Below are 12259 nucleotides of genomic sequence, written 5' to 3' on the forward strand. Positions count from 1 at the left end.
TCATAATCCCTCGTACCATTGTAAGTGTTGATTTTGCAAAAGTGTGTGATCTTGGGGCAAGTATCAACTTAATGCCATATTCGGTTTTCAAAACTTTGGTAATCGGGAAACCAAGACCCATATCTATGAGGTTGCAAACCGATCGTACCATGAAAAGACCATTGGGAGTGATTGAGGATGTATTGGTTCGTGTTGATAAATTCATTCTTCCGGCGGATTTTGTCATTCTTGATTGTGAAGTTGATTACGAGGTGCCGATTATTCTTGGTAGACCATTCCTTGCTACGGGAAAGGCTCTAGTTGATGTTGAAGCCCAAGAACTTACTTTCCGGGTTGGTGATGAAAAAGTGGTTTTCCATGTGTGCAAATCTATGAGGCAACCCAATAGCAATGAGGTGTGCTCGTTCGTGGATTTGGTGACCGATGTAATCGTGGATGAATCAAGTGTTGTGATGAATGTTGATGATACATTGGAGGTCGTCTAGCTCAACTTTGATGATGACGAGATGGATGGCTTCATGGAATGTGTGAACTCATTGCAAGGAATGGGGGCGTACACTTATGAGCCCCGCAAATTGTCCTTGTATCTTGAAAATAAGCCAACTCCTCCAACAAAGCCCTCAATCGAGGAGCCTCCTATCTTGGAGTTGAAGCCATTGCTTCCACATCTTCGGTATGAAATTCTTGGCCCTACTTCTACTTTACCAGTTATTCTTTCCTCTTGTTTGACTAACGTACGGGTAGATTCTACATTGGCGGTGCTACAAAAGAGGAAGAAGGCTATTGGATGGACATTGGCGGATATTCGGGGAATAAGCCCCGTATTTTGCATGCACAAGATTAACTTGAGGGAAGGTGCCAAACAATCTGTTGAACATCAAAGGAGACTCAATGAAGCCAGGCAAGAGGTTGTCGAAAAAAAGATCATTAAGTGGTTGGATGTCGGGGTTGTTTAGCCCATTTCCGATAGTTCGTGGACTTCTCCAGTTCAATATGTTCCAAATAAAGGGGACATGATAGTGGTCACCAATGACAAGAATGAGTTGATTCCTACAAGACGATGGCCGGGTGGAGAGTGTGTATGGACTATCGCAAGCTCAACAAAGTCACAAGGAAAGATCATTTTCCACTTCCCTTCCTAGATCAAATGCTTGATAGATTGGCCGGGTGGAGAGTGTGTATGGACAATAAAAATCTTATTGCTCCGGAAGATCAAGGGAAAACCACTTTTACATGTCCTTATGGTACTTTTGCTTTCAAACGGATGCTATTTTGGTTGTGCAATGCACCGGAGACTTTTCAAAGGTTTATGATGGCGATCTTCATAGACATGGTGGAGGATTACCTTGAAGTCTTCATGGATGACTTTTCGGTGGTCGGGAATTCTTTTGATGATTGTATAGCAAACTTGGATAAAGTGTTGGCAAGATGTAAAGAAATAAACTTGGTGCTCAATTGAGAGAAATGTCATTTCATGGTTGAGGAAGGCATTGTCCTTGGCTACAAGATCTCAAAGAATGGCATTAAAGTCGACAAGACAAAGATTGAGGTGATTTCTAACTTCCACCTCCAACTTTAGTCAAAGGTGTGTGGAGTTTCTTAGGCCACACGGGATTTTACCGGGCGTTTCATCAAGGACTTCTCTAAAGTGGTAAACCCATTATGCAAGCTTTTGGAGAAAGATGCTAAGTTCCATTTCAATGATGATTGCATGAGAGCCTTTGAGTTTCTAAAGCTCAAGTTGAGTACTACTCCCATTATCACCGCTCCAAATTAGAGTGTTCCTTTTTAGCTCATGTTCGATGCAAGTGATGTAGCGGCAGGGGCTATTTTGGGGAAACGCATCAACAAGAACTTTCATCCGGTTTATTATGCAATCAAGACCATGAATAATGTGCAAGTCAACTACCGAGCTTCTTGCCATTGTGTTTGCTATTGAGAAGTTTCGCCCATACTTGATGGGTGCAAAAGTGAATGTTTATACGTATCATGCGGCACTTCGTTATCTCATAAGCAAGAAAGATTCCAAATCCCTGTTAATGAGATGGGTACTTCTGTTGCAAGAGTTTGATATTGATATTCAAGATCGAAAAGGGAGTGAAAACCAAGTGGCGGACCACTTGTCTCGTTTGGAGGGGGAGGGGAGGTTGCATGATGGCCTTGAAATCAATGACTCCTTCACTGATGAGCAACTCTTGGCTATTTCAATGAAATAGGTACCTTGGTTTACGGATCTAGCAAATTATCTTATGAGTGGTATCATTCTGGTTGAGTTCTCTTCAAACCAAAGGAAGAAGCTCAAACGGGATTGTCAAGATTACTATTGGAATAAACCGTACCTTTTCCAGATTTGTACGGACGGAGTGATTAGAAGATGTGTACCAGGGGAGGAACAAAGTGAAATTCTTGGGGCTTGTCATTCTTTCACGTATGGTGGTCACCATGGTAGAGCAAGAACGGCGGCCAAAGTGTTAAGTTGAGGTTTCTATTGGCCCACTCTTTACAAGGATGCAAGTGATTTCGTCAAGCATTGTGATGAATGTCAAAGGGCCGGTAGAATCTCAAATAAAAATGAAATACCCCTCACCACCATCATGGAGATTGATATTTTCAATATGTGGGATATTGACTTCATGGGCCCTTTTGTAAGTTCTTGTGGAAACACCTACATCTTGGTCGCGGTTGATTATGTGTCCAAATGGGTTGAGGCCGTTGCTTTTCGACTACAAGAAAAGGGACGTTTTGCCGCAACATTTAGTGGCGACTCTATTTGTTGCAACAAATATTATAAGTGATGGGGGTTCGCATTTTTGGAGGAGAATTTTTTTAAAAGATTTGGCACTCCAAGGGCTATCATAAGTGATGGGGATTCGCATTTTTGCAACAAAGCTTTCGACACCTTACTCACCAAGCATGGTGTCACTCATAAAGTTATGACCCCCTATCATCCTCAAGTAAGTGGTCAAGTGGAAGTCTCCAACCGGGAGATAAAGAGTATTTTATCTAAAACAGTGAATGCTAACCGGACGGATTGGTCAAAGAAACTTTATGATGCTTTATGGGCTTATACAAAACACTAATTGGGATGTCTCTATATCAGTTGGTGTTTGAAAAAGTTTGTCATCTTCCAGTGAAACTTGAGCACAAAATCATGTGGGCTTTAAAGAAGTTGAATCTTGAGTGGGATGTCACCGCCAACTTAAGGGTGGCACAATTGAATGAGTTAGAAGAGTTCTGATACCATACATATACAAGTTCATCCTTATAAAAAGAGAAGATGAAGTATCTCCATGATAAGTACATTAGGAACAAGGAGTTTAAAGAAGGTGATCTTGTGTTATTGTTCAATTCTCGATTACGACGTTTTCGGGAAAGTTGAAGTCTAAATGGAGTGGCCCGGTTGCGGTTGTGCGTGTGATACCCTTTGGTGCATTGAACTTGAAGAATAAAAATTATGAGATGTTTAGAGTCAATGGTCACCGGGTGAAGCACTATCTGGAAAAAGTTGGTGATGGCCACGTCGTGGCAGTGATTCATTTCAAGTGATGATGGTAATCTGTATCGTGTCGCGATGTTAAATCAGGCGCTTCTTGGGAGGCAACCCATGTTCTTTTTCTTTTTCTTTTTCTTCTTATTTAGATAGGTCGTGTTTCATGCTAACTGGTTTTGAAGTGTGTTGCAGGAATGAGTGTGCTTTGCAGGAACTGTGCTCAGAAAAATTGGCTAAGTATGGAAAAAGTGCGGACTGCACCTTTATTTGGAATGCACAGCAGAAGAGGATCTGCAACCGCACAACTGGAAGTCAAGAATTGCCCACTCTCTGAAGTTTGCCTGTTAGAGAAATGGCCAAAGTGCGGCCGCACAAGGAAATGTACAGTCCGCTCCAAAATCTGCGGCCGCGCTCAAAATTGTGCGGACCGCAGATCATCAAAGGGTAAATATGTAACAGGTAAAGGAGTGCGGATCGCACATGAAACTGTGCGGCCGCACTCATCTCTTAAACCCTTGCCTAACCCGTTAAGTGTAAATAGTGGCCTTCATTCTACTGTTAGAACTTTACACCTTGAGTCCAACTCTGACCTCAGACCCGGGATCCGACCCAAATCCAGACCACGGCTCCAACTCCCATAGGTCAGGGTCTAGGGCCGGGGTGGCGAGAACCGAGAGTGTGAATGGGGGCGAGGATGGGGAAGATTGAAAGAATATAGCATGATCTAGTTCATAATATATATTTTTATTTTAATCAAGTACTGTTATAATTGTTTCATCTTACGTGATACTATTACTATGTATTTATTAGGTTCTTAATTTTTTACTACGTTCAATCAATATGTTGTTCTTTAATTTCTTAAATTATAATCTATACAAAAAAATGAATTTTTTTCCAATATTATATTTTAAAAATAAAAAATGTTTCAGACTTTCAGTACTGTACACTGAAAGTTACACATTAATTTCAATTTTTTATTCCAATTCTGCCCTTCTTTTCGAAAGGACAGTAGTTGCTTAATGTAGTACATAAACATACCTTAGGCTGATCAGAAGTTAATCATCATTCTTTAGTTGTGCTTGGTGAGGTAATAGAAGAGTATATGATTTTGTGATGAGTTTAAATCCTATGTATTAACGATATAAAAATATTTGTACAAACATTTCCCCCGAAAAGTAATTGCAAATAAGTTTATGTAATAACATTGATTGATAACTTAGCATAAATGACAAGTAATACGTATAACATGTTCCATTACATTGATAATTAAAATATTATGGCTTTTAACACAGTATTTAGTACTCCATTCGTCAAAGTTTACTTGTTCAATTTTGACTTGGCACACCCCTTAAGAAATAATATCGTAATTTGACTATATCATCCATAATTAATATACATTGAAAAACAAATTTTGACTATTATAAATAAATAAAAATTGAAAAGATAAGGGTATAATAGGCAAATAGTTGACATTTATTTTTAGTATTGTGGATAAGTAAACTCGGACGGAGGAAATACAATATTAATTTATATAGCTTAAACTCTTTTGTGATTTGTGCTACTAACATATTTTTACCTTTTTTTTTCTTGTAATATACAGCGAGCTGACATACCGTAAAACTCAAACAAGACTGAATCTCGATGATGCAGTACATTATATTCTAAAACTATGTACTGTTACTATTCCCAAGGCCAGTTATAATTTTGGTATTTTAATTGAAGGGTGACATGAAATTTCGTACTTAATAATCGACTATATGGTGATAAATTCTATGTTTCAAATTAATACAGTTAGTTTATGAAAAATATATTCACCTATATTGCTACTACGGAATTATTGTCCCCCTTAAAGAACTTTCGAGTATGGAATTAATCGTTGCATATAATATGAGGGATTCTAATTAACTGTACTTTTAGATGACATTATTGTTGTTTGATAAAAATGTTTTGTCTTTGTTTAAATGTCTTTATTAATAAGAAATTGTTATTTATAGTATTTTTTGTATGGTTTCTTATCTCCTCCATTTTAATTTATACGACGGTGTTTGATTAGGTACGAAGATTGAGAAAGAAAGAAAGACAGACTTTTGCCATAACTAAAAGTATATGTAGATTTTTGAGCATATCATTAAGAGTAACATAAGAAATTTAAAGTTAAAGAGGCCTCAAATATAAGAATGCGTCATTCTTTTTTAAAATAGTGCAGAAAAAAATATATGTCATACTATAAAATGAAAAATAGAGAGAGTGGCACACAAATTTTGTTTTTAAAAATAAAAGAAATCCTTGTACGAATTTATAAAAAAATTTAAAAATGTCTTTTTGTACTTCGAACCTGTGCTATTTATTCTTGAAAGGAACAGTGTACTAAACAATTCACCTTTTTAATTTACCTTATCTTAGTTCAAAACCACTTACCAACAAAAACCAAAAAAAACAAGTACAGTATAATTTTATTTTCTTTTATATTATTGAGTCTCCCAACTATGCCACGTTCACATTTGGCACAACTCCAGTTACAAGAATGTACCCTATTCCTCAGACCAATTGTCTTACCTTCCCTTTCTTCTAAAATAGACTCCTTATTTCAAGCAAAATTCAAGATTTCCATACAAATGATAGTTAAACGAGAAAGATAGTGAAAATCTTTTGTATTTTTAGTCCTTTTGCATCCTCATTGCAATATTTTTAGAAGAAATGTACATGTTGTGGATATCAAAAGATATTGTATGTCTATACAAGGGAGGTAGCAAAGTAATCTATTATTGAGGAGAATATAACTTCTTCGCCAATATCTTTTAGCTTTCTTTTTATAGTGTGCTATTTCGTCCGTCCATGTCCAATCTGTGTCTACTCCATCTTTTTTTGAAGAAAAGAATATTGTAGGAAAAGTTAGATACGAGGAACTTCAACAAAGGTCGATGTGTTAGAAAGGTCTTTTCTCTTTCTCCTTCCATTTAACTTAACTAGGTTCAATTTGCAAGAAAGAGAAGACATTGTTTAAGTAGAAAGTCAAGCTATAGGCATAATAAGGTGTAAGGTATAGTAAATAACTTTCTCTCATTGTTCCATCATCCAACATAATTTTGTACTCTTAGTGATTTCTTAGTTCCTTTGCCCTATGCCTTTAGTCTATCGTCTCCACTCAAACACGACCTTGTTTGCTCGGAAGGACACAACCTTGGCCAACCTTTCGAGTTCTACTTCCAAATATGAAATCGTAAACTCTTTTCAGAACCTTAGTTTCACTTGCTTGGAGCAAATTTTTCGCCATAAAAAGGAATTTCCTCCATTAAAAAATCACGTTCAATCAACAAGTAAAACGTCTATCTTTACAGTACCCTCTGGCATTTGTATATTTTCTTAGCTTTAATGTGAAGATTATTAGTTAACTCTAGCTGCTGCAGTTCAAGACTATTATTATTATCATCAAGTTCTAATGTCAAAAGCCACCAGGAGCATGTTGCCCTTGCATCATTTCAGTATTCTCCTTATAATCACACTACTTAGCAGTGGAACGTATTCTCTCTCACATAAAGTCGAAGATCGGGAAGAAGAAAATGACCATCAAAATACTTGGCAAGAAACACATCATGAAGAAGCTTGTGGAGAGAAATGTGGGAATTTTCACATACCATTTCCATTTTACATGAACCAATCCAAATGTGGCTCTTCACTTTCTGATGCATTTCGCCTTTCTTGTATAAACTCCACTTCACTTTTCCTCAACATTGGTTCTCAAACGTATCAAATTTTTCACTTCTTCTCCGATGGAGTACTTGTGGATTTCCCAAACACCACTTTTTGTCGTCAGTACAACGACCTCAAATCCTTCGGATTTAAAGGAAATGACTACTTTGGCATATCTAGAGATAATATCTTAGGGCTCTATGACTGCGAGGATTCATCTTTGTGCAAGCCGGATTGCGAAAAAAACATAATGCCTCGTTGTGACGGGTCCCCGGGTAGCTACCCTGCGTGTTGCTACCCGTTATCTGATCACAGTGCTTGGAATGCTGATCAGAGAGATGGTTTCTCTACTTTTTCGCAGTTTGGATGCAGGGGATTTTCGTCTTGGGTTGTTTTATCTGGAAATCAAGTAGGGAAACGTGGTGTTAAGTTAGAATGGGCTGTTCCAAGAAATTCAACCACAGCAAGTTGTGCTACTAATGCTGATATTGTCAATGCAACTACTGTTGCTTCTGGGATTAGATGCAAATGCCAAGATGGATTTGTAGGTGATGGTTTTGCTGTTGGAGTTGGGTGCCTCAAATGTGAGTTCTTTTAAACAACCTTACTATAGATAGTTAGCAAACACAAGTTAAATTCCCATTTATAACGTATATACAATGATAGTGTTAAAAATAGATTTACATTATCAGTTCCTTTTAACCAGTTATAGCATGTTGTTTACTGCATGCTAGGTTACCAGATTAGAATTACTTATAGACAGTTATCTATTATTATATTGTTATAGGTCTCTTAGCCTGATAGTGTAAAACTATACACTGTTAGTTAATAGGAGTTAAAGGGTAGCCTAGTGCACTAAGCTTCCGTTATGCGCATGATTCGGAAAAGGGCCGGACCACAAGGGTCTATCGCATGCAGCCTTACCCTGTATTTTTGCAAGAGGCTATTTCCATGGCTCGAACTCGTGGCTTCCTGGTCACATGACAACAACTTTATCAGTTACGCTAAGATTCCCCTTATGTTAGTTAATAGAAGTTAAACTCCCATAAAATTTAACATATATATTGATAGTGTAAAGCATTTTAACTGATGATAACACATTGTTTACTACATTTTAGATTACCAAATAAGAATTACTTTAAAAGGTTATATCTTAACTTGATAGTGAAGAAAACCTGACACTGCCGGTGCACGGAAGTTAAACTCATGACTATATAACAGTGATATATTATCATCAATATTGCAAGATAGTTTATTGTCCATGATTGACTTGTAATGAATGTGAGTTCATTGGCAGCTTGCACTAAAGAAGGAAAGGAAGCATATGGAAAAGCATGTTCTTCAACAAATCATGGTAGAAGGAAAGCAGTAATTCTAGCTGGTCTGTACTCTGTACTAGTGACAGTAATTTCAATTGAATTCGGCATGTTTTAACTCATAACAGAAAGCAGGAGGTATTGAAATAACCAAACTGAATTTGCTATGCTCGATTGAACTCCTTTTTACATTATCACTTCTTGGAACTACACATTCATCTGTTATAAAATGGACCCGTTTTTTCCTCTATGAATAGTTACATGTTATCGCAGACCACATTTATTTGATGGTGCAAATGAAATTTACATTGTTATTGCAGAAAAGTTGATCTTGTGGTCCGGCCCTTCCCCGAACCCCACGTATAACGGGAGCTTAGAGTACCGGGCTGCCCTTTTAGCGCAGAAAAGTTGACTGTGTGAATTTTTATTTTTTTTTACACATTACTGCATTTTAACATGTTGTAGAATGTAATTTACCTTATTTTCTGAGTCATACAAATCTTACTTTTTATATACAATTACATGTAATTTGCCTTATTTTCCGAGTTACTAATCTTACTTTAAAAAAACACAAAGTGTTAGTGTATGGAAGTTAAATAGGAAAACGGGTCAATAAATCTATGCAGGTAGTCAGCCTTGATTGTGGACAATGTTGGGGATTTAAGTAATATTCACTGATTGTATAAAGAACTTTTATATTATCCGTATAATCTAACATGTTGCATCATGCAACCTGCCTTATTTATTAGGTTACTAATCCCGCTTTTTATGGGAGAAGATCACCTGTATTTTTCTTTAAGTGACTTGATAGTGTAAAAGATTTTTTTATATTGACAATGTATAGAAGTTAAACTCGCGATGTTGTGTCTTAAATCAATATTAACTTCTTTGATTTTTCTGGAGAAGAGAGACTCATAGCAATTGTCTACATATGCACAGGAGTACTCACTTCAGCGCTCACTATCACCTCCTTGACAGCACTTTTCTGTGTTCTAAGACGGCCTATGAAGACAGACATATTTGATCATCCTAGTATGACTCGGAGTCAGGGTAACATCTCATTCCAGAAACCTTGTACTATCCGAATGTTTACTTACTATGAGCTAGAGCAGGCCACTAAAGGTTTTCAAGAAGATCAAACACTTCTTGATCATGGTGGCAAAGCTACACTATATTCTGGAACTCTAACGGACGCATCAGCTATAGCTGTACACAGACTACAATGTGATAGTGAACAAGAACTAGTCGAGGTCTTGTCTCGAGTGGAGGCATTGCATGCTGTTTCACACAAGAATATTGCCCAGATTCTCGGATGGTCTGTTGATTCAGGATACACCCCATTAGTGGTGTACGCATATCCTGTTAATGGAATGCTCGGGGAACATCTTTGTCGAGCTAAAGATGAGACGAAAAGAGGTCTTGATTGGCACCAGAGAATAAACATTGTTGCTGAAACAGCAAATGTTCTTGCATTCCTCCAGTCTGAGGTTTATCCCCCCATCGTACATCATGAACTTAACGCTAGTTGCATCTTCCTAGATGAGGACTTAACCGTGAAACTCTTTGGACTCGAGCTCTCCACAAATGCAACCATTGATTACAAAAAGCAAAGCGACGTTTACAACTTTGGACTGGTCCTTTTGGAGGTTATCACAGGTAGCAGCTCGGATCATGTTCCATCAAAGACGGCTTTACAGAAGATAACAAGCGGGAAGTTGGAAGAGATAGTAGATCCACGTCTTTATTATCACGAGCAGCCTATTTTTCGAAGGGAGCAGATAGAGATAGTTGCAGACCTTGCAACAAGATGCATAATATTTGGTTCCCAAGATGGCAAATTTCACATGGGAGATGTTGCGAGAGAACTGGTTCACATATCAAAAGATGGAGTTGATGGTAGAAGTAGGAGGTGTCCGTCGACTCATAATCTTGAAGAAACTTTCTCCAATTCAAGTCTTCTTCAGATGATATCTATGTCTCCTGATTCAATACATGTCCCTGCCAGAGGCTTCGCTTAAGAATCTCTTGTTCTGAATAAAAGCCACTATCAAATCACATTCTTGGGCTTTTGTCATCATTAAACACTTGCTGTAATTATGTAGTTATCTCCTCCTGCTTTCTCTTAAGTATACACAAGCAATCTCTTGTTTTAATAAAATTTTCCAACCCTCAATGTCTTAAATCCGTTTGTCACAATAGCTTTTGTACATTGCTTAGTGTCAGTCGTGTATTTTCGTATTCCTAGACTTCTGTTATTTTTGATTGCATTACTTAGTGTTAGTTTTGTATTTTTGCTTCGGTTTTCCGTTTGGTTTGTTGGTTGTTTTCTCTTCATTTTATCTTTCCTGAGCCGAGGGTCTACCGAAACAGCCTCTTTGTCTTCTTAATGGTAGGGGAAGATCTGCGTACACACACTACCCTCCCAAACTCTACTTGTGGGATTACACTGAGCTTGTTGTTGTTGTTGAATACTCTCCATCCAGTTACCTGTCATTGAAACTATTCACTACAATGATATTCACTGTACCTCATACTAAGTAAATGTCCAGATCATGAGATCAAATGTTTCTATCACATTGAACTGGCGTTTCTCCGATTGTACAGCATATCTTTCCTGTTGTAGTAGATCATTTGCCAGATTGCCAATCTACACTTACTATTAACCAAAATTAGATGATAGTGTAAAAGCGAGTCAGTTTAAATGTCTTGAACAAGTCAATTGCAACCTCACATCCTTATTATTCATTTTTTTTGGATAACGGTGTTGTTTGGACCAACTTGTGCGCACGTCGATTATTTCACCGGATATATATTACCTCTCATCAACACATATACCAAATAACTCTGCCTACTTAGGCTTAAGCAAATGGAAAGAAACCACCTAGTATTTTTTGTCTTCAAATGAATTTTGAACCCCGTTCTCCAAAATTTGCACACAATACAATGAATGGCCTAACTCTGGGTCTTCAGTGCATATCCTTACACCAGTTTTTTCCCCGATGCATTAGATATTCTGTGTTTACGCATGATTCGAGAAGGGCCGCACCTCAAGGGATGTGATGTAGACAGCCTACTCTAATGAAAAAGAAAACAAAGAAAATGCTGACTGCTCACTGCTCTTTTCCGTTGTTCATCAAAGACCGAGGATGTTCTCGAGATCTACTTTTTGCTAGATGGCTGTTGCAAACAAAAATAATCTGCTACATCCAGTGTATTGGTTTCATCCGAATCCAATAATTTGATACATAAAATAAAGTTATGTGAAAAAATCAATTAAAATTAAATGGAACCTATAGAACTGAAATTCAAGATTTGCCGTTGGTCTTTTAACTTTCATTGGTACTAAGGTAAATTTGGAGAAGCTTGTTTCTACCAAATTATTGAAGTGGAAATTTGGAATTGGTGACATAGCACAGAAGTAAACACTTGAAGCCCTGATTGGCTGTCACGGCCCAAAATTCGACTAGTCGTGATGACACCTCTAACAACATTCTTGGGCTTTTATCAACATTAAACACTTGCTGTAATTATGTAGTTATCTCCACCTGCTTTCTCTTAAGTATACACAAGCAATCTCTTGTTTTAATAAAAAATTCCAACCATCAATGTCTTCAATTCAGTTACCTGTCATTGAAACTGTTCACTACAATGATATTCACTTTAACTTATATTAAGTATTCAATGTCCAGATCATGAGATCAAATGTTTCTATCACATTGAACAGGCATTTCTCTGATTTACAGCAGTCTTTTGTCCTGTTGTA

The 12259-nt window shown here is 37.4% G+C and overlaps 1 protein-coding gene across 1 annotated transcript; it reads left to right on the forward strand.

Annotated features, from left to right (window-relative positions):
• Positions 1-6217: 6217 nt before the first annotated feature.
• Positions 6218-10677, forward strand: LOC107793742 (probably inactive receptor-like protein kinase At2g46850). Its single transcript, XM_016616157.2, has 3 exons — positions 6218-7764; positions 8478-8561; positions 9436-10677. The coding sequence occupies exons 1-3, from the start codon at positions 6930-6932 to the stop codon at positions 10512-10514; spliced, it is 1998 nt and encodes a 665-aa protein (XP_016471643.1). The 5' UTR covers positions 6218-6929; the 3' UTR covers positions 10515-10677.
• Positions 10678-12259: the final 1582 nt, after the last annotated feature.

The sequence above is a fragment of the Nicotiana tabacum genome, chromosome 1 (assembly GCF_000715075.1).
Source record: "Nicotiana tabacum cultivar K326 chromosome 1, ASM71507v2, whole genome shotgun sequence".
NCBI lineage: Eukaryota > Viridiplantae > Streptophyta > Magnoliopsida > Solanales > Solanaceae > Nicotiana > Nicotiana tabacum.